This window comes from Aplysia californica, unplaced genomic scaffold (assembly GCF_000002075.1).
Source record: "Aplysia californica isolate F4 #8 unplaced genomic scaffold, AplCal3.0 scaffold00522, whole genome shotgun sequence".
In the NCBI taxonomy this organism is placed as follows: domain Eukaryota; kingdom Metazoa; phylum Mollusca; class Gastropoda; order Aplysiida; family Aplysiidae; genus Aplysia; species Aplysia californica.
The window spans coordinates 376,990-394,117 of record NW_004797792.1 but is presented as its reverse complement, the minus strand read 5'-3'; the positions used below and the strand labels follow the sequence as shown (position 1 = coordinate 394,117).

Below are 17,128 nucleotides of genomic sequence, written 5' to 3'. Positions count from 1 at the left end.
TGCGCATGTATCTGTGAGTGCAAGTGTGTGTATGAGTGTGTGTGAGAGAGAGAGAGAGGGAGAGGGAGGGAGAGAGAGAGAGAGAGAGAGAGAGGGAGAGAGAGAGAGAGAGAGGGAGAGAGAGAGGGAGAGAGAGAGAGAGAGAGAGAGAGAGAGAGAGAGAAAAGAGAGAGAGAGAGAGAGAGAGAGAGAGAAAAGAGAGAAAAAGAGAGAGAGAGAAAAGAGAAAAAGAGAGAGAGAGAGAGAGAGAGAGAGAGAGAGAGGGGGGAGGGGGAGAGAGAAAGACCGTGTGTGTTTGTGTGTGTGTGAGTGTATGTTCACAAGTGTGTAGTGTATGCATTTACCGTGCTGCAACAAATTTCTCTTTGTGGAGATTAATTAATCGTTATCTTATATTATCACATTCCAAGCCTTTTCCCAATCATTCTATGATTATCATAATCAAATTATAGGCACAGGAACGGCTGAGCCATCCAGCACAATCTACACAGCTGTGCTACCAGTCTGTAAAAACCAAAAGGCCAAGACAAATCATGAACCGAGCCACTCAGGACATATTCTCCAGTCTTGTCCCTTTGTTATAAATTTGTTGCGAAACAAGTTCCTGTCTCCTTATTTGTTCAAAGTCATCAATGGGGGGGATACACAACCACAAAAGCCCATCCATTAACCGAGTCATAAGTATCCGATCGCCATCTTGATCCGGGAAGAGCTCTACGTGCTACTGGACGATGTCCACAAATCCACATCGACAAATCCGGAAACAATAAAAGTAAACCAAAGGCAAGACTTTTGGCAACAATTTCCACAACAGAACAGGCATTCCTCAGTCTGTATCTCCAGCAGGGACATCTGTTCAGATCTCTACAGTTTCATTCAACTGCCCTCAAACATCAAAGCCGTACGCAATATGTACTGTTTATAAAAACTGGCGAAATTTTTGAAAATTATTTCTTTCTTTTCATCTGTTTTTTCATCAAAGCTTTCTGCCGGAGTTCCTCCTGCTCCATCCTCATGTCCTCCAAATCCTCCATACGTCCCAGTTTGGCGCTACGTTTCTCCTCCTTCATCACAGTGCTGAAATCTGCCTCCATGTCCGACAAGTCCTCTTCTCTCTCGTTCTTGAATCTGGGAGAAAAATAAAAGTAATGAAGTCAAATTAAAATTTCAAAGAATAACATAAACCCACATTTTACCCGCCCGGGGTGGTGCCACCGACTGAAGTGTCTTTAGGCCATTCCAAAGGGGGGACATTTCTCGTTCTAGTGCACAGTGAATTGTTAATGGGCTGATCTAACAATGTCATGCTCATAACTGCCTGAACTACAACAGGGAACTGCTGCTTTTTCTTTCCTTATTCTTACTACCGTCATTTCCTCTACTTCTTTTGTATGTTTGTCACACTCTTGTGACCCGCTATTTCTGGGGTGCCTTGAGAGTCGAAGCAGACTTTGAGCTGCTGAAGCTAGAGAGGTGAGCAGAGTAAGTCTGATTCCCTGTAAGGACTACTCTGTCTACATCCACCCCTTGGTGCTCATATGACCTTATGCAGTTGCGAGTGCCGTAAAACCTCAACTAAAACAAAAACTCATATTTATATGATAATCAAAGCACATAACATTTGGAATATCCAGTGGAGTAAAGACATGGTCACTTTTTTTTTCATGAAGCCGTGTTGAATGCTATTATTGGAAGTCAGTCTGATGATGTACTGTTCATCACCCCGTCAGCAAAAAGAAGCAAAATGATAAGTTATAAATTCTTTATCAAATCACATGCCACACTATCAATAGACCCGAACAAAAACATATTCTATCACAGTACAGAACAAAACAGTTGCTCATTTCCTGAAACAAAAGTTCAAGAGAGAAATACATTGACCTAGCTGATAACAAGAAACTCTCTCAATACAGAAACCGTCATTAAAAATATTGATAACCTGTCAATATCTGAAAATGACCAATGCATACGCGGAGTAAAATATCTTTAAAACTTATTATAAGAAATTAAGATCAAGATGGCATCTGGCTCCTGCAATGGCCTATGAGACCAGTTCTTCTGGCAGAGAAGAATGCCACATTTAGAGCATTTGAAAGCTTCATTTCCATTTTGTGGATGTGCACAATTTGCAGGTTTCTCTTTTGGCCTCAGCATTACTCAAAAAAGAAAGATAGCTGACCAGGAAGAGGTAAAAAAACCACAAGGAAGGAAAAGAAAATAAAAAGAAAAGAAAATCTTATCAAAGCAAAAAACCTTTGTAATCTCTATATATTATACAGTGCTTTCCAGTAGCTGATGTCATTTTTCGAGGATTTTCGGGTCCAGGGCTGAACCCTGGCAGGGGATTGAAGGAGGACAGCGTCCCCTTTCTGTTTGAGAATTTTTGGTTTCAGGACATCCTAAGTATGCCATTTCTGGTTATTCAAGCCTAAATACTAAATTTAACAAGAAAATAAGTGAGAAAAAAAGACATACCTTGCATCATAGGCCTACATAATTTTCTGCTTGTTAATCCATATATTTCTAAATCCAAAGCCATGCTTTCTCCATTGTACCGATACTGTACATCCACAACTAGATCTATAAAACTTGACAGTTAATGTTCATCTTTTTTCTGCTTGTGTTGGTTTGCACCATAATCATCATAAGGTGTAGAATTCTTATAATAATAGTATAACAGCTTGATCTAAATAACTAGACAGTTTATATTCAACTTAAATCCACAACAATATGTAGATCTACAAATAAACAAGTCTGATGAAAAAATCAAGCTCTCTTCGGAGTTTTCTTTTCTTGGCTGGTCCAAGATCTATTGAACCACAATCGTCATTTCTTCCTCTTGTTTACAGAGCTGGTGCTGTGCTTCTTGAGCTTTAGAAAGTGAAAGTGAAAGACACTGTCTACACTTTCAAATAAAAGAGCACTTCCGGTATGAGTTGGCTATTGTTGACAATTAGTAATGACGGAAATTTTGTATTTCGCATTTAAAAAAATAATTTGGGTTTTTTTGGCACAAATTTTCAAGGAAATTTTTCCATTTGCGGAAATCCAAAAAATTGCGAAAGACTGAAAGCCCTGATTATATTTGTGAAACTTCACACTTTCCCAGCCTAAAACGTCCGAACAACTTAGCTTTCGAATTGGACAAAATTAACGGTGGTTCAGAATCATTTAAAAGGTGCACAGTTTCATAGAGGAGCCTGAAGGCACTTTGTAGTTTAATTTTCAGTTTTTCATTAGTTTCGTTAAGATCTCATCTTGGGAAAGTCCGTCTTCTAAGACGCCATAGTAAACAAATGAGGCTTCTGTTCACTAGCCATGCGCAGATTCCACACCTTTGAAATTATGGAGTGTACAACCACGAAAGCGGAATTGAGAATCAATTTATACATCTATCCATACATATTATATTTGTGAAAGTCTGTCATTTTCGCCGCCTAAAACTTCGGAACCACTTAACTTTCGAATTTGAAAAAATAAACAGTGATTCAGAATCATTTAAAGGGTGCACAGCTTTACTGAGGAGTCTGAAGTCACTGTAGTCTGATTATCAGTTTTCCATTAGTTTCGTTTAGATCTTATCTTGGGAAAGTCCGTCTTCTTAGACGCCATTGTGAACAAGTGAGGCTTCCGTTCACAATGAGTGCGCACTCATTCCACATTTGAAATTCTGGAATGTACAACCACGAAAGCGGAATAGAGAATCAATCTGAGCATCTATTATATATATGGCAACTTGGAAACCCATGTGTCACTTTTCTCTCAAGATTTATTGCTCCATTCCAGTAGAGTGTAAATATAGTAGACCAATGATATTCAGTTGATGTTAATGCACCAATCATTCCTTTCATTGAAAGGGTGCCCAGCTAGTGTCATTATATTTACTTTTACCACAAACAAGATTGGATGAACAGATGGGCTCTGGGAAAGACAGGCAGAGCAGTTTTCAAACATATGACCACAACAAAAAGGAATGACAATATCAACCGCCTTCAGAGAAAGAAACAGACCACGATCTTCCGCCTACGAACAGAACATATACAGCTCAACTTCCACCTAAACAGAATAAACCCGGAACTTCCCCCAATGTGTCCCTTGTGTGACTATGCATATGAGACTGTGGAGCATCACCTGTTCAACTGCACAGCCCTAAATGACATCAGAGCTACCCTTCTCCCTCCGAGTCCTAACATTGACAACACAGTCTATGGAACATTACAGCAACTGCAGCAAACCTGCACTTATCACTACAAGGCATTGGACAGAAGGGTGAGAGCCCAGCTGTTGCTGGATCGATAACAACAACAACAACATACCACAAACTAGTATTAAAATACATATATACTGACTTGACCTTTTTTTCGTTTACATATTTACATCATTCATATTTTGGTACATATTGTATTCCAGGGAAAACACCCCCTCTCCCCATTATCCTTGAATTAAAATATTTATACATATACCTGCTCTTTTCTCAACTCAATTGATTTCTATAGACCAAAGGTTCTTAAACATTTTCTGACGTAATCAATCCTGCCACAGCCTGTCTTGATAGTGCCGTAAAACACCTACTCAATCAATCAATAAATCAACAGCCTGTCTCCATATTTATTTATATGTAAAACATTTTCCTGTGTGTTTACATTAAAGACTAACAGCTAATTTCAAAATCCAAAAAGCTTTTTAGTTTAGTTTTAGTATGGGTTTTTACGACGCTCGTAACTGCATAAGTCCCATCCAAAATGTTGCACAGTTTGTTGTTATTACTAAAAACAAAAGCGCCAGATGATAGAATTGGGCAGGGAAAAAACAAAACAAAAAAGCGCCCCAAAACAGCCCGTCTCCGCACAAACTTTTGAGAGCTTTACCTGCTTCTGTCATAACCAAACATTTTCTGGATCTCCTTCGAAATTTCCGAGGCGTCCGCTTCACCGTCATCGATGAAGTCGTCCATGTCAGAGTCTTCCTCCTCTTCATCGAAGTCGTCATCCAGCCTCATCCTCTTTGGGTCTGTGAAAAAACACACAAATGATACCACAACTCTATTTATAGGACAAGATCAAGCAGGGTTGGGTTGATTTAAATCAGGTTGATTTAAATCAGTTGATTTTTAAAATTTAAATCAACTTGATTTTTAAAATAAAAATCAGTGATTTAAATCACTTTTTAAAAAATTTATTTTTATTCAGTTTTTACATATTTCAACATTCAGAATTCCCTTCCTTGGTTTCATAAAACAGATATAAGGTTAAGTAGACTAATATAATCATGTTAAAAAGTCTGCTTTCCCATCTTTCACTGTAAAATAATACAGTATTCAATTTACTTTTTTTTCCATAATTGAAATCAAAGCTGGGTTGATTTAAATCAGTTGATTTTTTTTATATTTCAATCAACTTGATTTTTAAAATAAAAATCTGTGATTTAAATCACTTTTTAACAAATGTATTCAGTTTTTACATATTTGAACATTCAGAATTCCTTTCCTTGGTTTTATTAAACAGATAAGGTTTAGTAGACTAATATAATATGCTTAAAAGTCTGCTCTCCCCCCTGTCACTGTAAAATAATACAGTATTCAATTTACTTTTTTTAAATAATTGAAATCAAGGTTGGGTTGATTTAAATCAGGTCGATTTAAATCAGTTGATTTAAAAAAAATTTAAATCAACTTGATTTTAAAAATAAAACTCAGTGATTTAAATCACTTTAAAAAAATTTATTCTGTTTTTACATCTTTAAATATTCAGAATTCCTTTCCTTGGTTTTATAAAACAGTATATAAGGTTTAGTAGACTAATAAAATCATGCTTAAAAGTCTGCTTTCCCCCCTGTCACTGTAAAATAATACAGCATTCAATTTACTTTTTTTTCATTATTGAAATTAACATTTTCTTTTTCTTTTTAGACAAACACAAGCGCATGCACACACACACACACTGTAATAAAATGCAATTTTATCTATGCATAATCACCCCCCCCCCCCCCCCCCCTTCCTTTTAGACTGACATTTTCTTCATTTTTTTCTGTAGCCATAATTCACTGATAATATATATAGTTAAAACAAAGACAATGCATTTTGCACTAAAAGAACATACTTTTAGCAACAAAAAATCCCAAACTGTGTCGACATTTTAAAAAAAATCAAAAAAATCTGAATTTAAATTTAAAAAATTGATTTTTTTGATTTTTATGAAAAAAATCAAAAAAATCACCAACCCTGAGATCAAGAACAAAATAGGATAAGTTTAGTTTAGTTTTAGTAGAGGTTTTGAGGCGCTTGCAACTGCATAAGGTCATATCCCAGGCAGTATTGCATACAGTCTACGTATGTATGTCATTTTGGCAGCCTTTGAGATACGTCTGTATGCAATACTGCCCGCGATATGAGCGCCAGAAGATTAGAGGTGTTACAAGAGAGTAACAAACATAAAAAAGAAGAAGGGTTGAATAGGACGGTAGATGTTTCAGAGGAAAGAAGAAGCAAACCACACCAGAGCACCCGCCAACCACCCACCAAAATAGGATAAAGTGACATACTAATACTAATAAAAGATATAAGGATGGTGCTAGCATCATTGTCAAATACAGTCGAACCTATATACTGTATCTCCCCTCAGGCATCAGTATCATTTATCAAACATATAAAAGAACCTTAGTTTTAGTAAGAGATTTACTGCACTATCAACCCAATAAGGTCATATTTATAGTGCCGAAGACTAGAGGTGCTACAAGAGAGTAACAAACACAAAAAAGAAGTAGGAGAGATCAGGACAATAGATGTTTCATAGGAAAGAAGGAGAAAACCTCACCAGAGCACAAAAGAACCTTAAAAATCTTCTAAAAATTCACTGTTTCTTTCTCTCAATGCCTGGGTTCGTTAGCAGAGACCACCTAATTTTTGAAAAAAATGACAACTCACCAGGTGGTGGTCGAGGCCGTGACTTTTTATGCACTTGACTGACGATCCTGTCGAACGGATTCATCGAATTCTGAGGGGCGGGTGGTTCTTCCGGCTCGCTGTCACTGCCCGGCCCACACACTAGAACATTCTCGTTCATTTGAGGGACGCTGTTGGCTTTTCCCCTGTTGAGCCCGTGGTTGCTGCCGCTGGGAGGTCGCTGGGGTTCGCCTCTGTGCTGTTTGTGAAATGATGGTCTAGTAGCGCCCATAGAGGACGCTGGTTTGCCGCTTGGCATTGACTTCAACTTGTCTCGTGAAGAAGAACTGCTGGAGGACGGTGGAACTCGCGTCTGGGACGTGGAAGGAGGAGAAGCTTCATCATCTGACATGTCTTTCTGACATGGCGCTTTCCCGCCATTCTTCAACCACTCCTGATACTCCCTGGACTTAATTCTCTCCTTCCTGTCCTTCTCTTCCTGGGTCATTGGCCTTTTCTCCTCCTCTTTTTTCTTCTTCTTTGGGATCGCTGACATCGGCTTCATTGGTTCATTCTGTTTTTGTTCAGCCATGGCAAGGAGTGCCTTAAAGTCCATGGGTGGCGGGGCAGCGTTACCAGAATGTTTGACAATAGTCTTCTTTTGCTTTCCAAACTTTGGTTTCGATTCCCGGTCAGATAACGGCGACAGGCTATGCTCTCTTCTTTTCACATGGTTCCCGGGCCTTCTATGCTTACTACTACTACCACTCTTGTGAATTGATTTTCTTTTTCGGCTGGGTCTCTCCTCAGCGTCTCCAGAATCTTTTTTAGTAGCTCTTTCCCAGGCTTGCTTGGCCATCCGAGCAATCTTCTCCTTCTCTATTTTAACTTTATTCTCATTCAGCATGATGTCCAAGGCATTGTCCACAGTTTCGTCTTCATCAGACGAGACCACGTCACGCACAATTTCAGCAGACTTTGCTTTCTCATCAAGTTTGTCGGAGCCGTCTTTAGATTTTCTCCCCAAACCTTTTTCCCGTTTACCCCGTTTGCCCTTTGAGTCGTTCTCCTTGTGAATGGCGGCGAGAGTACGCTCTTTGATGGCCTGCAGGCGAGCCAGGATCTTCTCCCGCTCGGACAGTTGTGCCGGGGCTGACTGGGCCGCCTGGCGTTCTATCAGCGGATTGAGGTGGTGCTTGGAGAGGACAACCGGCTGAGCGTGGGACTGTTTAGGTTGCTGAGATTCGCTGGGAGACGTAGAGCTCTTACCATTGACTGCATCCGTTTTTGGTTCTGACGAAGATGACTGAGATTTAGATGAGGAAGATGAGAGGTGAGGTTTGGAAGAACGAGAGGATGAACTGGACTGGTGTTTATCCTTCCGCGAGGAGTTGTTAGAACTGCTGGAGCTGCGTTCCCGATTAGACACGGGTGAACCAGCCTTGTCCGAGGAGGAATGTTTTAATTTGTGGTTCCCGGAGGAACTGTGAGAGGAGCTTGATTTGTTAGCAGATGAAGATGAAGACGACGACTTATGACGATCAGACGACGATGATTTGTGCTTTGATGATGAAGATGATGATGATGATGACTTATGATTTGATGACGATGACTTATGATCTGATGACGACGACTTATGATGATCTGATGACGATGACTTATGGCGATCTGATGTTGACGATGATTTCTGACTTGATGATGACGATCTATGGTGTCCTGATTTGCCGTCACTCGACGACTTTCTCTTGTCCTCATCAGATCGACTGCTGTCAGATTTGTCTTTGTGACTTTTAGAAGAATGAAGCCCGTTGGTGAGACCATCATTCCCACACGTTTCCTGAGAGTTTATTTTGTCCTTGCGGTCTTCATCAGAAGCGCTTTTGTCTGAGTCTGCTTCGTTGTCATCATCAAACAGAGAGTTGATCAACTTCTCCGTGTCAGTGGGAGCAGGCTCGGCTTTTTTCTTTGGAATTTTGAAGTGGTTCCTTTTCTTCTCTTCCTTTTCCTCCTGCTCTCTCTTTTTTCGGATCGCCTCCTCTGAGGACAGACAGAACACACAAAAAAGGTCACAAAGTCTTCTTACACAAGTAAACAGATCTGTCTGCTAGATCTCAGCAGTAGTCCTTTTTGCTTTACTATGTGTTTTATGGCACTTGCAACACAATAAGGTCATATAAGTGCCGAAGATTAGAGGTGTTACAAGAGAGTAACAAACACAAAAAAGAAGGATGGGAGATAAAGACAATAGATGTTTGATAGGAAAGAAGAAGCAAACCACACCAGAGCACCCCCCAACCACCCACTCAGTAGTAGTCCACTGTTGGTTCTTCAACGTGTAGTGCACTGATTTTTTACATATATATAATATGTGAACATTTTCCCAACATGGTAAGGCTTCTCTCCTTTAAGTTAACTGCAGCCACACTCCGATTTCATGGGTACTTTACAAATTTCTTACAATGAGAAGAGTATTTTCAGTTACACTGGGAATTACATTTGAATTCTGCACAGGTGGTAGACGAAGTCTACTCTTATAAATTTCAGGACCACCAAGGGATCTTTAACATACACAACTTGCACAAGATTTTTCAGATTCATCCTTATTCGGGAGGGCAAGGTGTTCAATCTTACCTACTTCGAACGAGAGGAGCAGACAGGGGGCTACGTTTGGGGTAGGGGGAGGGGAAGAGAGTGGAAAGGACAACAGATGACAAAACAGGGAATCAGGACATGAGGACACAGGAAGAAATTTTTTTCGCCGCTGCTAGGTTTCGATCCAGGGATCTTTTGACTGAGGCGAACACCGAACCTCTTAGGTCACAAGAACCCCCAAGGACAACCCTTTTCCATTCTATCCATGTCTCTCTCTCAGTCATGATTGGATTATCAACTCACTGCCTGCCCACCCTATTTCTCATTGCTATCTCCTGTGTACCCGCAAAATTGACAAAAATCAATGTAACTCATTAAAACAGAGTAAAAAATACCTGCCCTAATTAAGGATTTTAAAAAGATTTTTGAATAGAAACCAAAAAAGGGGCTGCATAACAACATTGAACGTAGTGAAAGTGACATGGGTAGGCAGTGAGTGAAAATATCTACACCAGAAACAGGTCCATATTTTAAGGTCTTCTAATCAAGAAAGAAAGCGACCGGTCAAACCCCCTTATTCATAAAAACTGAAAAGTTCGACGGCATGATTTTTGTGCAATTCATAGAGACGAGATTAGAAATACTTGAAAAATAAAATATTACTTCCAATAGTTTTTAAATTTTTAAAAGAGTGATCATATGAACAGTTTCGCAACAAAACACGACAAACACCACTTTCGAAGCTTGGCAGAAACTAGTACCATAGGATCTGGAAAGGTGAGGCGCACTCCAAAATTAACTGATTTTTCACAAAACATGTAATTTTTCCTCATTAAAAAAATTGCAGAAAGTTACCCCTTTTATTTTTTTTTTACAAAATAGGACAAAGAGGTTGATCTTAATAGACAAACTGCAACATAATTTTATCCTCTGCGAGCCAATCAAGCTTTTTTCTCGCGTGGTCGACAAAAGTTTGTCGGCGGTTCTTTTCCTTCCATAAAGTATCAATGTGGATATGTCATGCTTGTCAAAGGTGATCTCATTGATGTAAAGGATAAAAATCCAACATAAATTTCAACAATTACTGAATATCAACTAAACTTTGTCTTACATCATGTTTAATATAAAACCAAAGTTGCTCAAGATTATTCAATAAATCAACAGAAATCTTCAATTTTCTCAAAAAATAAACACTAAGTTATACTGGTTATATTACACATTATAAAGTACTCCCTTTCTTTCAACCCACCTTTCTTTCGTTTTTCCATTTCTTTTTCCTTTATAAGTTTCTGGACTGCCTCAGACTTGGCCTTGGGCTTTTCTTCCTTCCTCGGAGCCGGCAAATCCAGACTATACCTGCTCACTTTCTGGAATAAGAAAATTAAGCACATATATATTCATTAAGCCCTTCAATACTGCAGTTAAATAGGCCCCTGTGCCGGGGTAAATCCCATGAACCAAGGCCGCTCAGGGGTGACCCCACTCTACACATCCCATAACTTTTTTATATTTATGAATATTTACTCATGAATTTCTGCATGTACATTCTACATTGAACCACATTACTATTGATATAATTTTGGGGTTAGGCATAGTGTGATATAGCTCGATTAAGAACAATCAAATAATTCGAAAACTATTAATTTGTTACGGAATTTAGGTTGATATTCGTCTGAAGCGCATCAATATTTAGTAGAAAATTAACAACTGATAGAAGCTAAGTGTGAAAGACAGGAGGAAAAGTAAAAGAATACTGTCACAACAATTAACTGGCATGCCATGATCAGAAGTTTAAATATTTAAACTAGATGAGAAGAAAACATAAGTAAACTTGATCTCTATTTCTCCGAACCGTTTCCGTTAGAGACCTCGAGATTTTTTGGTCATTTGTGAGATTTAGGCGTCATCTTTCATTCTGCCATTTTGCGAAGACTGGGAAGAAACATTTTTTGCATCGAATTAGATGTAGAGATTTTTAAATGCCTGAATATTCATATACTTCAGTTGTGGTTGGGACAACGTTCCCGGACTAGATCTATACTTCATTTGAAAAAGCCTTCAAAAGGTACAGCAAGAAAACAGGACTGCTCGACCTTGGCAGTGACCTATTGCATGTAGTCACCCCTAAAGCAAACACTAAAATCCTTCACGTAAACAAACCCCCCCCCCACGCCTCGTTTACACCGACACACTCACACACGCGCGGACGCAAAATTATCAACAAATCTCGAAAACGGAAACCGATAGGAGAAATAGAGTTCAAGTTTATTTTCCCAAGCGTTCAGAGAAATAGAGCCCGCCTTATTTTATTTGAGGGACACTTGGGGACTCGCTTATAATTTTGGGCCCAGAAATACACACATGATTAAAATAGGCCTGGCCTACATGAAACAAAGATAATGATGATGATGATGTGAAGGAGTAGGCAACTTACATATATGAGTTACATGTTACCAGATCAAAGTCTGATGTGCTGAACACGATTATGAATTGGCCTCTCATTCAACGTTATATTCTGCCTGGGTCTGTGATTTACAGCGACTCGTGGAAAGCCTACCACGGCCTTGCGGAATTGGGCTATACCCATCATATATGATAAACCACTCGGAGAGCTTCGTGGACTTTGAAGACTCCAGTATCCACACACAGAATGTGGAGCCGCTGTGGCGAGATATTAAAGAGTGGGTTAGGAGACTAGGTATCAGGTCTAAATACTTGTACCAGTACCAAGCTCGTGATTTATTTGTGAGCTCTGTCCCCAAGCCAGAGGCGCTCCACTTCTTCCTAAAGCAAGCCGCTCAGCTGTATTCGCTACACTCCAGTCGCGAACGAGATTGCGTCGCTAGCAGTGCCAGTGGAAGTGATAGAGATTCATCGCCGGAAGAGGAACCAGGCCATTAACTGTTAGTTTTTTAAAAATCTGGGGGGTTTCAGGGGGGCAGTCCACCATTATTGTTTTTTCGGTAAATTTTTACTTTCACTCCCGCACACAGATGCACTGTTTCAGGGGTCAAACTGCTATACTGTTTGCTGCAGATCACACATAAAGCCGCTAAAACTGTCGCAAATCAATTATTTTCAAGACAATTTCAAATCTAACTGTAAAATATCAAATTATGGGTAAAATCCCCCTGATTTTCTTTACCCCAGTGGGGCAGGCCCCCCCTGGAACCCCCCGATTGGTCTATTAAAGCATGTCTATCTCGGTTAAAAACAATCAAATATTTAAAAAACTATTATTTTGCGACGGAAATGAAATTGATATTTGTGTTCAGCGCATCAATATTTAGTAGAAAATAGACAACTGGTAGCTGAGTGTGAGACGGGAGAGAAAGTAAAAAAATACAGTTTTTTTGTTACAAACACAATGTTCAATGTTACAACATAATTTTAACCTCGCCAAATATATTACACAATCACAGCCACACACACAGTACACTGATGAACTGTGTCTATTCTACTGTCATTGGGGGAAATTTTGGTGCTTTTTCGGTAGTTCCCACCCCCCTCATTTGAGCCTGACCTACATCTAGATACGTTTGATTCGCGGCAAGCTAAGATATCAAATCTGACAACTGCAAAACATTAAATTGTGGTAAAATTCCCCTGAAACCCCCCACAATATTTTTATTAGGTTAGGGCTGAAACCCCCAACTCTTGGGGCCAAAACCGGCGAATAACAATTGCGGGGTGGGAACTACCGAAAAAGTGCTAATTTTTAAAATCTACATGACCGCATGATTTACAGCCTGCTACACCATTGAACAATCCAGTAAATCATTTACGAACTTCAGATGGCAAAGTTTTGGGGAAGATTGAAAAATACCGGACCACTAGTATGTATATAACATTATTGCGCGAGAAGGAAGTGGCTATCCTCACCCGGGGTGAGAATAAAAATACGATCGACCTCTCACCCCGGGTGAGTCTTGCCACCGTAGGCTATTCTCACCCGGTGTGAAACAAGACCTGTTTTTCCTAATTTCGGAATACTTTCTATCGGTGTGGGTGATCAAATGGATAAAAGCAAAGAAAAAATTACGTAATGGCACAAAAGTTTAAGCTAATTTGATCATCTACAAAGATGCTATGATGGCTATTTCACTTTTCGAATCGAGCCAAACTACGCGGGTCGCCATTTTGTTTTACCCGGAAGTTCTCACAAGATCTACTCCTCCCCTCTTTCTGAATACTGTCTATCGGTGTGGACGATCAAATTGACCAAAACAAAGTTAAAAAACGAAGTGGCTAGCCGTACTTAAGTGCGGCTAGACTGAGAGTCTAGCCGTACTTAAGTACGGCTAGACTGCCAGTCTAGCCGTACTTAGATCTAGGTTTGGCCCTATTGACTCAAGCCTGTTAAGTACACAGGTCTCATTAGATCTAGATCTAGTAATTATTCAGGTTCAAATACATGCAAGTCAGTTTGGCACCTTTTGGTTTTGTCTGAAATACAAATACTTTAGGCATTGCAAACTAAAAATTTCATTTACAATTCAGCCATCAATATTAAGTACGGCTAGCCTGACAGTCTAGCCGTCCTTAAGTACGGCTAGCCTGGCTGTCTATCCGTACTTAAGTTCGGCTAGACTGCCAGTCTAGCCGTACTTATCTTAGGCCCTATTAACATTAGAAAACAGAGGTTTAAAATAAGGGAGTGTATACAGACCCGGTAACCGGGAACAAAGTCACAAAGTATACAGACCCGGTAGGGGAACTCTTTTGTGATTTCGGAAAGTTTCAGCGCCTGTTGGCTCAGGGAAGACCTAGGTTCTTCTAGATCTATGGTCCAGGTCTAGATCTAGATAGACAGACATTATAAATCATTGATCTAGTTTCGACGCTAGCCTAGATCTAGATCTAGATGTAGATTAGATCTAGATCTAAATGAAGATTGCGGATGTCTTTTCGATGAACGATTGTTTTTCCTCCGTTTTGGAGTTGGAGGAATCACAATTTGAAGAAAAGAACAATGTCATAATTTCAATCGAGCAGTCACCCTCTCTATTTCTCTGCCTCTCTCTCTCTCTCTCTCTCTCTGTGTGTGTGTGTGTGTGTGTGTGTGTATCGCTCGCATTCTCTTTTTCTTTGTTTGTCTCCGTCTTTCTTTCTCTCCAGCTATTTCCCACTCTATCTTTCTCTCGTTCCCTCCTACCAACTCGGGGCATGTTATCACATTTTGCTAACACTTCTCTCCCCTCTCTCTCTCTCTCACACACACACACGACCGGGTCTGGGCGCTGAAACTTTCCGAAATCACAAAAGAGTTCCCCTACCGGGTCTGTATACTTCGTGACTTGGTTCCCGGTTACCGGGTCTGTATACACTTCGTTAAAATAAATGCACTGTCATTAAGACACCTGGTTTCGTCTCAAATACACAAATACCTTAGGTACTGCACACTAAAAATGTATATTTTTACAATTCAGTAGGCCTATTTTTTGTAAATGGTCAGTCTAGTCATCATATTAAGACTAAGAATAAAAGTACGGCTAGACTCGCAGTCTAGCCGTACTTAAGTACGGCTAGCCTCTTCCGTTAAAAAATGATGGTAAAACACAAAAGTAAGTTAATTTGGTCGTCTACAAAGATGCTACGGCTATTTAACTTTATGAATCGAGCCGAACTACGCGGGTCGCCATTTTGTTTTGCCCGGAAGTTCTCGCGCTAGATCTACTACTCCTCTCTCTCTCTCCACTGCCCAGACAAAATTGTACGCTTTTAGTAGGCTAACAGTAGTAATGGAACGTTTGTTCGCGGCACAAAATTCTACAATTTTTCTGTTATCACAGTGTAGAATTCTGTGGTTAAGGGTGAACGCAAAATTGGTTGGCCTAGATCTAGATCTAGAATCTAGGCTGTGTAACGGTGAACGCGCACCGGGTGAGAATTAGCCAAAAGACTCGCCTGCACTATGTCTATTCTCAGAGGTGGCCTTCAATCTTTTAAACTTACCAAGTCTTGGCCTACCCTACGACATGACATAATGGCTATCAACCTCAACTTCACTTCAACTGATATTAGATAGGCTTAGACTTAATAGGCTAAGGCTCAGGTTAGGTTAGGCACACACACTATTCTCTTGAAAAATTATTATTGTACTCACATGTTTGTCCAAATTTTCCTGCTTTGAAGCAGCCATATTCATCAAACTGTGAAAGTCCATGGTAGAAGAGCAGCTCAAGGCTGTCGAAAAGCCCCGTGGGCTTAAATTCGACTTTCTTCTTCAAGTGAAAATGTGAAGCTAGAACTGACGACGAAGTACAGTCTCGGGCAACGTTGAGAGAATGTGTAACACCCAGCTTTGCTGGGTAAGTACTTTTACGATAAACAACAGGGAGACCAGCTTCCGGTTATAGATCTTTGCCAATCAGGCAAGACATAAAGGGAGTACTCCTTGTTAAAATTGCTTTACATTAAAATTTTTAGGCCTGATTTGGCCAGGGCATTTTTTATGTCATGTCATGTCATTATCATCGTGTTGAAAACATGTTATCTATCTTACGCTTTCATTTGATTCGTTTGATTAATCTAGATTTGCAAACTATCTTACCCACAAAATTGTAGTTTTTGCCATCGAAATGCTTCTTTTAGCCATCGAAATGCTTCGCTAAAAAAAGAGAAACCCTTCTCTTTTTTCCCCGTTCGCTCGCCACTGGAACTGAAATTGTGTAGGCATTGGGCCGCGCCTTGGTTATAAGAAGAATTAAAAAGTATCTCTGGTCTAAATCATAGATTTACACTACTACAACTCTATGGGTCAAAATAGAACTAGCTATCTATATGTGGGAAAAGATCAATTTCTTACCTAAGCAAAACGAAAATCGAAAAGCCAAAAGGATAAATAACTGTCATTATCTTATCTGTTAAATTAAAAAATCTAAACGCTTTTTCCCTGAACTAAAGTACCTGTTTTGAACGCATGCATGATATTCATTAATTTTTTAAATAAATAAAAAAGTTCTAGAAAGATTGAAGATGTATTTCTCAGTTCTGTCTTTCATTTGGTAATTGTATTTAAAACCTCTCATCTTTAAAAAAATAGTTACAGATATGAGACAACTTATTATCACCTGATATCATTCTGCAGAACCGATGGATTCAGAATGCTCTTATTTCCGCAACAAGTCAATTGTCACCCATTTGATAAATTTAATTTAATGCCTGGTCGACATTTTATTTATTTATATACTTGTTTTGTTGTGTTTTATTTATTTACCTATTGATTTATTGTCACCATGCAACCGTCCAAGCCCACTGAATCCCATATACCGCATTTATATTGTTATAGTTCTTAAACTTTATCCACTTATCGTTCTTTGTAGTCATGGAAAGTAGGCCTAGGTGTAAAAGAAGGGTATATATTTAAGTGCATGTATGTATGTCAGTAGATTACTCTGCAGCATCGTGTGAACAAAGCCACAAAATTCACAGTGTGGCTGTTTAATTGTTTAATTGTTTATTTTGTTATTCCCCCTCACTGTACCCTCCCTAAAACGACCAAGCAAAAACAATTAAAGCGCCTTGGCAAAAAGAAAGGGGAAAGAATAACAACAACAAAAACAACAACAACAAAAACAACAACAACAAACATCCTCATCGCAAAATCTACAGCACAAGCGAAGCGAAATTTATCCACCCGCCCTCGCCCCCCCT

General features: G+C 39.5%; 1 protein-coding gene across 1 annotated transcript; it reads right to left on the bottom strand.

Annotated features, from left to right (window-relative positions):
- Positions 1-269: 269 nt before the first annotated feature.
- On the bottom strand, positions 270-15,798 carry LOC101847604 (protein SPT2 homolog). The gene is made up of 5 exons (XM_035971857.1): positions 15,579-15,798; positions 10,722-10,839; positions 6,923-8,917; positions 4,869-5,010; positions 270-1,128 (listed from the first exon to the last, which is right to left on the bottom strand). Exons 1-5 carry the CDS (start codon positions 15,636-15,638, stop codon positions 948-950), a joined length of 2,496 nt encoding a protein of 831 aa, XP_035827750.1. The 5' UTR covers positions 15,639-15,798; the 3' UTR covers positions 270-947.
- Between the last annotated feature and the right edge of the window lie 1,330 nt (positions 15,799-17,128).

Excerpts from the sequence above, each read along its gene's own strand:
- LOC101847604 (XM_035971857.1), bottom strand. The coding sequence starts at position 15,638 with ATGGACTTTCACAGTTTGATGAATATGGCTGCTTCAAAGCAGGAAAAT. Across the intron at positions 10,840-15,578 it reads AGGAAAATTTGGACAAACAT|AAAGTGAGCAGGTATAGTCT; the intron begins GTGAGTACAATA and ends TTCTTATTCCAG. Across the intron at positions 5,011-6,922 it reads ACGGCCTCGACCACCACCTG|ACCCAAAGAGGATGAGGCTG; the intron begins GTGAGTTGTCAT and ends GTTTTTTCACAG.